The 14445-nt window shown below is 44.8% G+C and overlaps 2 protein-coding genes across 3 annotated transcripts in view; both read left to right on the top strand.

Annotated features, from left to right (window-relative positions):
* The first annotated feature begins 1315 nt into the window (after nt 1-1315).
* Nucleotides 1316-12109, top strand: nfx1 (nuclear transcription factor, X-box binding 1). Of its 2 annotated transcripts, none has more exons than XM_068582176.1 (23): nt 1316-1547; nt 2165-3067; nt 3299-3460; nt 3802-3879; nt 4064-4169; nt 4321-4392; nt 4528-4667; nt 4788-4887; nt 4985-5202; nt 5572-5669; nt 5762-5792; nt 5871-5953; nt 6364-6472; nt 6688-6807; nt 6894-6973; nt 7063-7293; nt 7765-7838; nt 7930-8031; nt 8387-8524; nt 8646-8712; nt 10395-10540; nt 10635-10739; nt 10842-12109. In XM_068582176.1, exons 1-23 carry the CDS (start codon nt 1529-1531, stop codon nt 10915-10917), a joined length of 3258 nt encoding a protein of 1085 aa, XP_068438277.1. In that variant the 5' UTR covers nt 1316-1528; the 3' UTR covers nt 10918-12109. The 2 variants fall into 2 exon arrangements, with proteins under 2 accessions (XP_068438277.1, XP_068438278.1); XM_068582177.1 differs by having other exon boundaries at nt 5874-5953.
* A 676-nt stretch (nt 12110-12785) lies between these two features.
* smarcd3b (SWI/SNF related, matrix associated, actin dependent regulator of chromatin, subfamily d, member 3b) overlaps nt 12786-14445 on the top strand; it is a 34779-nt gene continuing 33119 nt past the window's right edge. The window contains exon 1 of the mRNA XM_068581889.1: nt 12786-13110. Coding sequence (XP_068437990.1) covers nt 13099-13110 — 12 coding nt within the window. The 5' untranslated portion in view covers nt 12786-13098. The remainder of the gene's footprint in view (nt 13111-14445) is intronic.

Below are 14445 nucleotides of genomic sequence, written 5' to 3' on the forward strand. Positions count from 1 at the left end.
GTATTTAAAAAAAGCAAAACGCTGTTCTTATGATGACGTCTTACTATTTTATTTTGAAACCAAATTATGTATTTTATGGTATTTTGTTACCATTGGGGGTAACTTGACGCAGTTCTCTTCCACCCACTTCGCCTGGTTGAAGGGGACGAGATGTCACTCTGCGCATGCGTGATCGGGATCTGTGACTGCCAGAGCCCCGCACCACTGTAGGCCTGCTTACCGCAGAAAACAACGATTTAAGGCGGAGGGGGCTGCGTTCATGTTTCGTTTGTCTGACTTGAAGCGACAACTAGAAGCATATTTATAATCCTGAGTGTCACCAGAACAATATACGTCTATCCAATTATCGTCAGTTGGACCTAGTTGCCCTCAAAAGCACCAACACGCAACGTAAAGCTTCTTTATATTCGCGAACCTAATGAATCCCCGTGAGCGGATACTGGTGGTCATTACATTCATCTTGCCAGGCAGATGAAACTGAACAGTTGGTTTTAGTGAGTTTGCACTAGTGGCCCCTGCTGTCCGATGAGTTTATTTCAATTTAGCTGACTTTACACTTGAGTTTGCGTTCATCTATTAAGGCCATATAGGTGTCCAAATAATAATTTTAATAATTCACAAAGTGTGATATTGTTTACATGATACATCTTTTTGTCCTTTTAAAATACATAAATTTGCATCCAAACAGTCATAAATACAACATATGTCCTACTGCAATATGTGCATGTATAATATACAAAGTAAAATATCCTATTTCCTTCCATTTCACATCTGTGTGTCATAATATCTTTAAAATCTTAGAGATAGTGAGCCTTATTTTCAACAGAGAAGTTGTGATTCATCCTATAACCAATTGCTTTTGTTCTTCATCTCAAGGTTATACATATTGTAAAATCATATTAAGTGCACTTAAGGTGCAGCCTGGTAAGACTAGTGTTTAACGACCCCAAAAAAGTCGTTTTTTTTCAAAGAAGACATGGAAACGTACAAAACTATGAAGATTGTTATAATATATATAGAACATTAATATTAATATATGTCGCCCACAGAAAACACTTTAATTCGTTTTATAGTAAGCCAAACATGGAGCGCCACCTTGTGGCCGTTCACTAACATTATTTTCTGTCAAATTTATTGTATGCCTTTTCCTTGTAAATTGTTAATACACATTAAATCATACATACCAATAAGCTTGAAACTATAGTTTTACAACCACAATGCTAAATTGATTCATTAAACTTAAAAATAATTATTTTTATTCTGTTTCCTGTTTCCTTTTTAGAAATACTGACCGGATGTTCCGGTTTAGCCGTAGCTAGCTTAACGTAGCTTGTGTTAGCTTTAAGCTAGTGTTGATGACGTGAGTTGAAGGGAGGAGGAAATTGTTGCTGATTTCTTTTTTAGGGAGTTTGTCTCAGTTTTAAAAGCCAGAGCACGGGTCGAAAAGTGGACATTGTATCCGGGTACCAGCATACGGTTGTCAACCAACTTGTGGCGTGTGAGAAGCAATAACCAGAGTTGAAACTAAATGGCTGAGGGCTCCTCAGGTAACTAACTGGCTATCGAAATAACTTGTCCATACGAGGAGGGGGTGGGGGGAACAAGCTCCTATTGCCCAACGAAACGCGCTTTTTAACGTCACACTCCCTTCATTTAGTAAATGCGATTATTTGGTTGCACAGCTGACGTTAGCTGACGTTTTCGACGAACATTAGCGAGCTGAATCCAGATTTTTATTAGTGCGATCAAGCTGCTTATAATTGACATGACGTCATGTGACAGTTGATCTTTGTAAGCCAACGTTACACCTAACCTCAGTGCCAATTACATGATTTATGATTGTTATCTTAATACTTTTAGTGTCCTGTGGTGTGAATGTTGGCTACATAAACTCAGTATGGGTTGTAATTGAGTAGTAAACCGGAAGTGAAGACGTTATTTTGTTTATTTTTGTGTGTCGTACTATATTATGTAGGTTTTAAGATATTGTTCTGGGCTCTGGTAATGATTGGTTGGTTCTATACTTTTTTAAAGACACAGTAATCGGTCCGGTAAGTCATTAATGAAAATGACTGAGTCATTGTTTTCACTCCCTCTCTATAGCCTATTTATTGTCGCTGCATTTGGTTTAGGCTTTTAACATTGTGACTTGTTCTGTTTGCAGAACCACCTGACCTCAATCCAAATGAGGCGTCGCATCAAAAAACATATCCGCCGAAATCCAGACGAGGCAGGTCCAGATACAACAACGACAGAAACCTGAATAGTTATGATCCTACACAACAATATGGACACTTGCCTCGGACTCATCAGGGTTTTAAACCCTCATTCAGCCACAATAATTCAGATTATGCACTGCATCAGTATCCTCACTACCAGGGGGAGGATGGAGCGAGAAGCCGAGGCAGAGGTAGAGGGAGGAGAGAAGGAAATAGAGGTGTAAACGGCTACACTGGCCAAAGACCTGGACCTGACTTTGGCCCATATAGCGCAAACAGCAGGGGTGCTGGGGTATTTAATTCTAGGCCACATCCTATGGATGATGGACCCAGCTGGCGAAGAGAAGATCCAGGCAGGAATCTTGAACAAACCGATGACGACCCGGACGCCGGGGATAAAAAACCCAGGAAGTTTAGCCAGGAGCAGAGGAGAGGACATTACACTGAAAAGGATACTCGCTTAAAAGAGAACAACAATGCAGTAGATGGTCAGATGTCAAACTACACAAAAAGAGAAAACCCTTTAGACATCAGGGAAAGAAGTCAGAGGAGCAGGACGGGTCCAGACTCCCAACATGATGATTATCAGAGCAAACACACTGAAGTAAAACGACGGCAAGGGCCAATTAAACCACCCAAGGTACCACTTCAAGAGGAAATGCGCTCCGAGAGGGGGTCCAATGTCCAAGATGACTCTGGCTATGGCAGACCCTTTCAGGATCCTGCTTGTAAAGCTGGACGTGGCCCCGGACGAAACACACCCCTTCAGGCGAGAGGAGGGAGACGAGCACATCACCAGAACCCCAGGCCGGGCCAGAGGATGCCAGAGAGCAAGGAGACGCAGACAGGTTAGACTATAACTCCTGGAAACTATCTTAGCTCCCAAGTTATGCGAAACAATTATCTAGAGGAGGTGTGCACTGTGCTATACTCAATGTCCTGTAATTAGGAATAATATATTTTGATCATATCCTGTGGTTTGAACAAGGCTCATCAGCACATCACTGTTCTCAAGGTTTAGGAAGTTTATAGTCGAAATCGATCTTATCTCCTGAACCTCTGAACTCTTTCCTCCACAGGGTGTCTGATTGAGCAGCTGTCTGAGGAGAAGTATGAGTGCATGGTTTGCTGTGACGTCATCCGCTGCATGTCTCCAGTGTGGAGCTGCCTGGGCTGCTTCCACGTTTTCCACCTGAACTGCATCAAAAAGTGGGCCCGATCCCCGGCATCTCAGGCAGACGGTACAACCATCTAATACAAATATATACAACCAAATAGATCTGGATGTTTACTATCCAGTCTAAGCAGCACCGACTGGCACTCCACTCAGTATGGTTGTGTCCGTGAGGCGACAAAGTAAAAGGCCCTCAGCATAATCCACTCTTGTTGGGATGGACAATACCTCGACGCTTTGACCCCGTGAACAAAGAAAAAGCAGCTCCCAGGCTTTGAAGTTCCTGCTGCATCAACAATATATTGTTTTGCATTGCAGTTTTGAGGCCAGTGGGAATATATGTTGTTATGTTTGTAGAAAGTTTATATAACAAATATATATTTAGACTAAACCAATGCTGTTTTTTAGAATCGTCTGAAGGTTGGCGTTGTCCGGCCTGCCAGAATGTTGCACTGAAACAACCGACCTCCTACACCTGCTTCTGTGGTGAGTGACCACTTCATTGATGCAATTAAATACATTTTATGAATAGTAATTTATTAGTTGTCCGGTTAGATCATTAATTTATTCTTGTAAGACTCCTTTCTCCCGCATTTAGAACATCAAGTTATTTCACTGAAAGGGAGTGAAACAAGGTCATCAGTGTTTATATTCCACATTTGATTGGCAGGTAAAGTGATAAACCCAGAGTGGCAGCGTACTGAGATTCCCCACAGCTGTGGTGACATGTGTGGGAAGAAAAGAAGCGGAGTGGACTGCAACCACCCCTGTAACATGTGAGCCTTGAAAGTCACAGGATGAAAGTGTTTTCATGATGTTTTTAGGAGTTGGAGTTGGGCCTGGACAGACAGTATTATTTGTAGTATTATTAATCAATCCCATGTTGCAGAGATGAAAACAAAATGTATTTTCTGTGTTTCCCCGCAGCTTATGTCACCCTGGACCTTGTCCACAGTGTCCTGCCTTCATAACGAGATCCTGTATCTGTGGGAAGACCAGGTGCGCTCCACTTGACTCACGTTTGCGCCTCCCTATCTGTGTATCTTTGGATGTTGTGTATTGACGTGTTACCCAGAGCTTCCTTTCTATCTGTGGCTTTGACACAATGATATTGATGGAACTTTATCTTTGCAGTCAACCAATGCGCTGCAGCCAGGGCGCGGTGCTCCAGTGTAGCACGGTGTGTGGTGCCTTACTCAACTGCGCTAAACACAGCTGCTCCCAGATGTGCCACAGTGGGGAATGTCAACCCTGCCAGCTGCAGGTTCAGCAGGGTGAGCCCGATACAATGTTCTGACCGACACAAGTCTGTCCTGCTTTCTGTCTTTTTGATTTTAACGACCTGGTCTAGTAAGCAGCTTATTAGAAGTTTCTTCTGTTTTTCTTTCCTTTAGTGTGCTACTGTGGCGTTACCACTCGTGAAGCCCTGTGTGGCACTGATAAAGACGGATTTGATGGTTCGGGACATTTTACCTGTCAAAAACTATGTGGGAAGTAAGTTTGACCTCGATGCACTGAGGATGTCCACCCCTCCGTTAGTTTCGGTTAGACCGTTCCCAACCCCTCTTCACGCTCACTTCGCTCCGTTCAGGATGCTTAACTGCGAAGCTCACCGGTGCCAGCTGGAGTGCCACCGCGGCCCGTGCCAGCCGTGTCCACGCGCCCCGAGCCTGGTGAAGACGTGCCCCTGCGGTCAGACGCCGCTGAGCAAACTCCTGGAGCTGGGTTACGCCGAGCGACGAAGCTGCTCCGACGCCATCCCCTCCTGCGGGAAGACCTGCAACCAACCCCTGGCCTGTGGCTCCAGCGGTAAGGGAGGCGGACAAAGTGTGTCTCAGCGGAACAACGCACAAGTTTGAGTTTCTCAAAAGGCGGCTACTGTCTGTCGACATGCCTCGGACTCTCCCACTAGAGCCGAAATAATTTCTTATAACATATTTGATGGTGGGAAGTGAAGCTACCCTCATTCAAGCTCTAAAACTGACCAGGTATAGAATATAAAGCAATATTTCAGTATTTGATACTATTGCTATTAATATTGATTGTATATCTCAAGGTTGTTGTCTTTCCACACATCATTTTAAAAACATTTTGCGTAGACAGGATGTGCGTTATGTTGAGCTCGCGTGCATTGTTCTCGCACGTTGTCTGGACTTACATCTCTTTTGTTTCTTTCAGACACCATCCATCTGTGTGACAAGTTGTGCCATGAGGACAGCTGTGGGCCCTGCTCCCTGACCTCCACTATCAGATGCCGATGTGGCTCCAAGACCAAGGCAGGCAGGACCTTCACCATCAGTGTCGCTGTCATCCTTTATGCTTTATTCATGACATCAAAGAACTTACATAGAACCCTTTACCTTTTCAGGAGGTCCCATGTGTGACGATCCAAAAAGAAGGTTAGATTTTAATCAGGTGAAGTTAAATAAATGTGAGATCACCGTCTGGTATTTCACTCCTGACTCTTTCTCTTCCAGAAGAGCTCGTCTTCACTTGTGAGAAGCGCTGCAACAAGAAACGCTCCTGCGGCCGACACAAGTGCGGCGAGCTGTGCTGCGTGGTGAGTATCCAGTGACTCGCTTCAAGTTTATACTTTCCAAACTTCACATAGAATTTAACAAATTGATGTTGAAAATGACAAAAGAGCTGCGGCAATGCTGGTGTTGTAAAAAGGTTTTATGTTTCTGAACGTGTGGAAAAACAACTTTGGTGCTTTTAGCACGGCAAATACATTATTAACTATAAAAAAAGTACAGCATCGTAAAGTCCAATGCTATTTAGAAGTTTGCCGGCTTGAATGATCACTTTCATGAGTTTTTAATGCAAACAGATGACACAAAAAAATCCATTCCAACTTGCAGCACACGTCTGATAAAAGTGTTCAACACAATGAATCAAAATGGCGATACATGTTTGGTTGTTGGGGCAGCGCGAGGAGGTGGTGTCACTGGTTTCTGTCTGTCCGTCCAGAACGTGGAGCACAAGTGTCCCCTGATCTGCGGCTACAAGCTCAACTGTGGCCTCCACCGCTGCCAGGATTCTTGTCATCGTGGAAACTGTGAGCCCTGCTGGCAGTCCAGTGAGTCCTGCTGCGGTCCAACAGCACTGTATTCACGAGCCGTTTCTCAGAAGTAGTACCACATAGTTACCCTTCCGATAACAAAAATAACAAGAAAAGAAACACATTTGACATTGTTGCATTTTTTTTCTTCTCCTTTTGTGGTATTATGTCTGGCATTAATGCGCCATGATTCATATCTTATGTGGGGGTCAACCGATTCCTTTGTTCTGTAGGTTTCGATGAGCTGGCGTGTCACTGCGGGCTCACTGTCTTGTACCCGCCGATCCCCTGTGGCACAAAGCCACCAGAGTGCAAAAACATGTGCACGAGAAGACACGAGTGCGACCACCCGGGTGAGATAGCGAAACAAAACGCAGCAAACGTTGACGCTGCGGTTATAAACTGTCAATGAGAATCCTCACATTTCTCTCTCATTCAGTGTTTCACAACTGCCACAGTGAAGACAAGTGTCCGCCTTGCACATACCTCACTCAGAAATGGTGCATGGGAAAGCACGAGGTAACAACTCCCCTGAGCTGCACGACTCCTTTTCTTTTTGTCTTATTCCTGTGATTTTAAATTGACTCTTTTCTTCCGGGGGCCAACAGCAACGCAGCAACATCCCGTGCCACCTGCAAGACATTTCCTGCGGCCTGACGTGTAATAAAACGCTGCCGTGCGAGATGCACCGCTGCCGGCGGATCTGCCACCGGAGCGAGTGTCTGGCGGGAGGCAGCTGCCTGCAGCCCTGCGCGCTGCCGCGTTCAGACTGCGGCCACCCGTGCTGCGCGCCCTGTCATAAGGGCAGCGGCTGCCCACGCACCACCTGCACGGCCAAGGTACGACAACAGCGCCACGGAGAGCATCTGGACTCCCAGACGCTGACCTGTGGGTTGTTGGTGTAGATCATAGGGGAGTTGAGGCGCTTATTCTCACCGTGGAAAAGTTTCTCCAAACTAATAAATTGTTTCCCTGAAACAAAGGTTCATGTTTCTGTAAAATCTCCTAATAGTTGAAGGTTGTGTTCAACAGTACAGCTGTGTATTCTGATTACAATCTGCTCTATTAGTGTGCAACTGTCATGAAGAGTTAACTTGAAAGTTATAACATTTTAATGGCAGTCCTCCAAAACTCCAAAAGCTCAACAAACAATGAGATCTTTCACAGCTGCAGGAATTCCCCACACGAAGCAGCATCAAAACGTCCAAGAAAATTACATATTTGTCTACTTACGAAAAAAAGCCTTACCGAAAGTCTATTCCATTGCATGTGAAACGCTGCTGCTGGGGTCTAATGTTTGTGTTTCACAGGTCGCTCTACAATGCGAATGTGGTCGAAGAAAGGAAATGGTGGCCTGCACCGAGGCAGCCACTTCGTATCAGAGGTCAGTCGAGCAGTTTCTGCGTTTCCGCTGTTTCGAATTGTGAATCTGAAGCGGTTAAAACGTCCCTAAACCGACCCCCTCCGTACTGCAGGTACACGGCCATCGCCATGGCCAGTAAACTGTCCGACATGCAGCTCGGCGAGTCCATGGACATCGGCCCGTTTCTCACGAAGAAGGAGCTGAAACAGACCAGGTAGAGAGGGGCGTTTCAGCGGGAAGGTGTTTGAGGAAACGAGGCATGTTTGTTCCTCTGCAGTGATTCCAGTGCGAGGCGTGGCGCAATGCGGCTTCTTTTGATCAATAATAGAACATTATTTAAATATTCCTCTGCATAGAAATTGATTTCCTGTTTACTATGAGGGATTACTTTTTTTGCGTGTGCATTAATATTTAAATAAATCAATCGGCAGCTGCCCAGAAATATGTGATCACAAGCATCGTCTTAAGCCGACGGGCAAACAAACGAGGAGTGAGACGGTATCCAACTCACGGATTTGATTTGAAATGTGCCTGCGTGTTTGTGGAGCTGATCCAGTTTGTTTTCTCAGGATTGAATGTGACCAAGAGTGCGCTACCTTGGAGAGAAACAGGCGTTTGGCGGAGGCGTTGCAGATCGACTTATCCTCTGACCCCTTCAACGCCCGCTCTACTTCTGTATACAGCGACAGCCTCAAAGACGACGCCAGGTCTGACTTTTATTTCTTACCGGCCACTGAATCGTTTAATCTTTACCCGTGCAGTTTGTTCCCACGGCCAGAAAACACAGATGTTCTTCTGTTCACCCTCTCTCTCTTTTTTATTTTTTAGAAAAGACCTGAAATTTGTCACCGAGGTAGAAGAGGAGATCAAGAATCTCGTTGAGCTTGCTAATAAGGTAAGACGAGACGAGCGCTCCCTTTTTTGGCAGTAGGGTGACGACAGTTAGGATGACCTCTTGTGCTCCCTCTGGTGGCCGTCTCGGGTGCACATCGACGACCTTAATTAACTCCTGTCCTTAACGTTTCAATACCGAAAGCATCTACTGATGATTTTATCATTTACGTAACGACAAATGACACTCTGTTGTCCCCCGAGGAAATTAATTTCATGTCAGTTCGCATCCAACACTGTGAGGCAGAGTGAGAATTAGCCGGAGCCTCATCAAGTAAACAAGTCAGAATGAACTCCTAACACAACAGAAAGCACAAACTGTTTATGAGACGGCGACCGGAGGTCAGCAGTTTGTAGGTAGCTGTTTTTAAAAGGATCTAGTGCATCATCCTCTGTGTAAACTTCTCATTAATGCCAGAGCTACACTGCATCCCAGTGAGTTTTATTGCTCGCTGTTATTGATGAGAATTGCCAGCGAGACAGAATGTTACAACGCTAGAAATGATTGATGAGGTGAAACAAGAAATTGCTTCGGATTTTGCAGGAAATACAGCTGTTAAAATCGTTTTAGGAGTTCTGTATTCGAGCCAAAGTCAACGTCCGATCGGTTACCGCTCCTCAGCATTACTCGCTGGCTAAGCCCACAGCTTGTATCGTTCTTTATTATCATGATATTTATTTTATACGTTTAGATTTAATGACCTCGTGGTTGGATATTCAGCTATTTCTGAGCTCGGTCAATTCTCCAGTGGACTTGCAAGATCTGAACCAGCTGTGGTTGCTTGTAGATTTCTGACAGGACGCCGAAGCTTCTTTAGTAACAAGCCAGACTAAATTAGTAGGTGCCTCATGGGGCAGTTAGAAAAATAGACTCCATGCTCTGTTTTTTTTTTCCAGCTTTGTTCGATGCGTTAAGCCTCACAGGCGCGCGCGGCTGTCAAGGTCACTGCTGCTTCGGTTTCTTCGCTAAATGTAAAAATGTATTGTTTATGACCAGCTGCATCTCTTTTTTGGAACGATGAATCATAAGGGCAAAGCTTTTTCTGCCTCCGAGTCTGCTTATGAAAGGTTTTATCGCATCTGCACTGACTTGATTCTCTGCTCTTGGTCTTCTTGTGTGGGCTTATGCTTTCCCAACACAGAGGCAGTTGTTTTTTTTTGTTCTGTCAAAATGTTACGTCTTCTTCTAACTAGCTCGTGGCGGAGGAAGCGGATCCGTTTTATGCCAGTTGTAGTTTCCCCAAACTCTCTCCATGTTTAGTAGAGTAGAATAAAAAGTCATGTCGATGTACGTTACAGAAAACAGGCAGCACTTTCACTACATGCCTAAAAGTATGAGGACACCCACACGTTGCATACCATGGAGTTAATCTGCTGCTGTAACAGACTGCACTTCTCTGTCCCTGGCTTTAGGGATTTGTTATCATTCAGCCACAAGAGCATTACTCAGATTTTGTGTTCCAGAAACGTTTTTTATTCTACTTTCCGATCCTGGACATTATCTCGCTACGATTTAGATTTGCGTTGCATCCAGAGGTCTTGCCCTCCCACTTTATGTTGAGAGCATGGATTTTAGATGCATTTGAGCGATGGAAACTGTCGCCGCAGGGGCAGCGGGAAGCAGATCAGCGTCTCTTTGAAATGCTTTTCTTTCTAAATTCCCGATGCGGCTTCCGATGTTTGCAGGGAAAACAGCCGAGGAGGAGCCACTGCTTCCCACCGATGAACAGAGAACACCGCAAGATCATCCACGAGCTGGCCGAGGTTTACACCGTGGAGAGCGTGAGCTACGACAGCGAGCCCAAACGCAACGTGGTCATCACGGCCCAAAAGTAAGACTTCATTCGAACGACAACTACACAAGAATTATTAGAAAGTATTGCCCGTGTATATGAAGAGTTTTGGGTGGTTTGCTTGTTTTCTCAGGGGGAAGTCCGCCTGTCCAAACTCGACCCTGACGTCCCTGATTGAGAGAGAGACTTTTGCGAGGGCCCCTCCTCCCATCGCTCATATCAAACAGCACAGCAGCAAGTGAGTCTTCCTCCTCAGGACCGTTTGCTCTCATTGATAATGTTCGATTTATGATATTACTGTCTGTTCATGGCTCATTTTGCTCTTTATTCTTCTCTTCAGGGCCGCCAGTGGAGGCACCTGGTCGAAGATGGTTAAGGAAGAGCCTGTGATAGATTATTTCGATGTCCAGGACTAAAATGAGGCCAAAAAGAAGGAGACGAAACCTCAGGATCTACTCCACAAGCATCAGTCTACATCTGCCAAAACGTCTGAATCACCTTATTTCATTTGTGTTCATCATACATCAGTAAGATTCATAATTAAATGGTTAAGTTTGGGAACACCCACATGGTTTATCGAGGAGGAGGAGGACGGGGAGGAGGAGGACGAGGAGGAGTTGAATTAAGATATTAATTAAAGTGGATTGAGCTTTGCACGGATCCCATTGAAAAGTCCCCCCGAGTGTTTTCTTTGCCTCCTTTGTATGCAACCGGTCCCTCGTTGGACCAAAATTAATAAAAAGTCAATTATTTCCTTATTTAAAGGACACAGTTGTTGATTTGAATTTAATGCCTCGTCTTCAATATTCAATCGCTCATAAAAATCCGCCTCGCAAACTCCCAACAGTAGATGCTTCTTCACATTGAGCTCTTGAGCTGGGAACCATTTTCGGCAGAAGGATATCTTTTGTTCTTTCTGCTGGTGTGGAGCCAAGGCCTCGGTAGTAATACTCTGGTGATTGGGTTTGTGGGTGGGAGTGGGCTGCACTGCGGTAAGAAGGCTTTGTTCCGAACACGGCTATGACCCAGATACTGTGCTGCACTTCCCTGCAAACTCTTCCTCGGTTAAAAAAAACAAAAAAAAAAACCTCAAGGAATTTATAGGTGAGGTCAGTTTCAGATCTTATGGACGCGAGTCTGATTAGAGTCTCGTTGCAGGGCGAATAAACCGGGAGGATGTTTGTCAGCAAGAGTTCAGAGGCCGACTCAGATTTGAGACTCATAGACCTGAAGATCTGACGTGAGATTCACGGTTTGTCTCGTACGTTTGATCTTTTATTGAACCATTAGTAACGGGCCACCACACAGACATTCCCTCAGCATTTGTGTGTTTTCGCTGACTTCAAAAGACTTAATACAAGACGAGTTATTTCGCTCTGTCTTCTGGGCTGTTTATATGCAAGAGCACGAGGCTGAGTTCACCTGGAAGCGATGTTCGAGTTGCACAGCCTAAATTAAAAGATTTAAAGTCAAGTCTGTCTTATTTATGGAGCGCATTATCCCTCCGGGGGCTTTTTCAATCCGTATGGCAGAAAACAAAACCTTTGTCCTTCGACACTTGATTCGGGAAACTCCCAAAAAAAGAAGTTCAACAGACGAAAAGCAAAACATATTAAAAAGAGTAATGCCTTGAAATAAAAGCAATATTGAATGCTTCTCGTATATCTCATTTCGCAGAACAGTCTTTGTATAAATGTAATATCGATAATACTTGCATGCTTAATAATACACATGTCCTATGTCATATTCTCCTTTATATACTCTCTAATGAGACAGAACATAAAGGATTAACTAATAGCCAATCGCTCATTTACTAATGCTTATTAGATCTATTATAACTCCTCAATAGGAGCAGATCTTTTTTCTTCACAATCTGACGAGCAGATGTGCTTAATATTGTTGTATAACTGCTCTATAAAGCAGTTACAACTTGCAAACCCTCTACATAAAGGGTGCTTTATGGGAAAGTGCCACAGTCCCTGTGGTTAGGGAGCTGAAGGTGCTGCTCGTCTGTTGCTGCCGTGAATAAAACCTGTTCACATCACGGAGGCCGAACATGAACAAAAAGGTGTCTTTGTTGCTGCAGCGCGCATTGTAATAATAACCTGTAGTCAACACGTCACACTCATTTTGTCAAAGCGTGCATCGGACTGTGTAGCATCCTAAAAAAAAAAAAAAAAGAAAAGAACCCCCTGCTCCTGAGGATAATTTGATGACGCTCCCTGCCACTGGTGATGTTTCATTATATCGAGTCTCCAGCAGAGACCGCGCCTGCGCTCCTGCTCTCTTCCGAACGAGGCTTCGCCAATCCCGGCTCTGGCTCCATCCCCGGCTCGGCGTCCCACAGGCCAGTGCTAATAAGTCGCCTAGCCGTCCAGTAATGGGGAAGTGATCGCGGAGAGAGAGGGAGAGAGAGAGAGAGAGAGAGGGAGGGAGAGAGAGAGAGAGAGAGACGCTTGCTGTCTTCAAAAGCCGTGAAGGAAGTTGAGGAGTGACGGGAAGCTCCGCGCCGCGCTGGACCGGACACCTCCACAGAGAGACACATCCTACAGTTCCTGTTGTTGAGTAGCCTAAAAAAAAAGAAAGAGCGCATAGTGATGGAGAGAAAGGTAGGGATGCTACCATTTGTTTTATTCTACATCACTCTGTAGCCTCATCCACCATTTCAAACTATTCTTTCTGTATTTTATTTATCCTGCATGCGCGTTGCAGCCGGATCAGTGCGCACCGGAGTTTTTTTTTTCTCTCGTCTCGCTGTAATTTACTGTGCATCTAAAAAAAAAAAAAAAAAAAAAAAAAAAAAAGGGATTATTTTCCAGCTCACGGTGTATTTAGAATTATTCCGGTTGTACAGCTTGCGTGGTGCACTGTGTATTAGAGAATATAGAGAATATAGAGCAGGGACTTGGGAGGTGGTTGGGGTATATTTAAGGGGACTGAAAGGCTACTGTCTGCATCATCACACAGCACACTGTATAGTTGCAGCACCTCACCCCTCCACCTCCCAACCTCCCACCCCTCCCCGTTTTCCAGCCGACGCAGACACACACCAGCGCGGCTTGTTAACCTTGTCTGGTGTGGGAAACAGACACTTGAGGAGTAATAGACGGGATGCACGGCGGAGAGAGAGAGAGAGAGAGAGAGAGAGAGAGAGAGGGAGGGAGAGGGAGAGGATCATCCTCTCGCCTCTTTACGCATGCCTTTAATTCATTCGCAGTCTCCCCTTCCCTCCCTCCCTCCCCTCTTTGATTCAGGGCTCACACAATGATATAATGGTGCTTCACTGTTAGTGCCCTCCTCAAGTGTGCATGTGTGTTTTGGATCTTGCAGGGAAAGTTTCTGCCGTCACACAGCAGCAGGAGAGGAATTTGAGGGTGTTCATTTGAGGCCAGATCTCGTTCTGCTGATCCAGAGGAAAATGTAGTTTTTTTTCTTCTCCTATATATGCCAGCTACATCTGCTTTCTAGAGCATTAAAATCCATGCATATAAGCCACTAAACTCTGTAATAACAGGATGTATGTGGGACAGTTTTTGCAGAGAGTTCGTATATCTGTATATTACAATTTGAGCTGGCCTAGTTAGCACACTGAGCTACGCTATAGCTAAATCTCACACACATGTCATATCTCAATTCACAAACCATATTCAGTCTATATAACAAGTTATGATGCTATGTAGCGACGTGCTGGATTATTTATCGGCCAATGCACCCGGCCAACTGCTGCGTGCTTGCTGCTCCCAGTCTTTAGGCAAAGCTAAGCTAACCGACTGCTAGCTGTAGCTTTATATTTAGCACACAGACATTATAGTGCTATCCATCTTCTTTGCTAATTCTGGGCAAGAAGTGAGAAAGTTGCTTTTTTACTGAGTTAAATTGGAGTTTACACTCGAGGCCAGATCTAAATGCGTTGATCCAAAGGGGATTGTAGTTTTTATACTCCA

The sequence above is a fragment of the Clinocottus analis genome, unplaced genomic scaffold (assembly GCF_023055335.1).
Source record: "Clinocottus analis isolate CAN_PGR_092001 unplaced genomic scaffold, fCliAna1.0.p SCAF_18, whole genome shotgun sequence".
NCBI classification, from domain to species: domain Eukaryota; kingdom Metazoa; phylum Chordata; class Actinopteri; order Perciformes; family Cottidae; genus Clinocottus; species Clinocottus analis.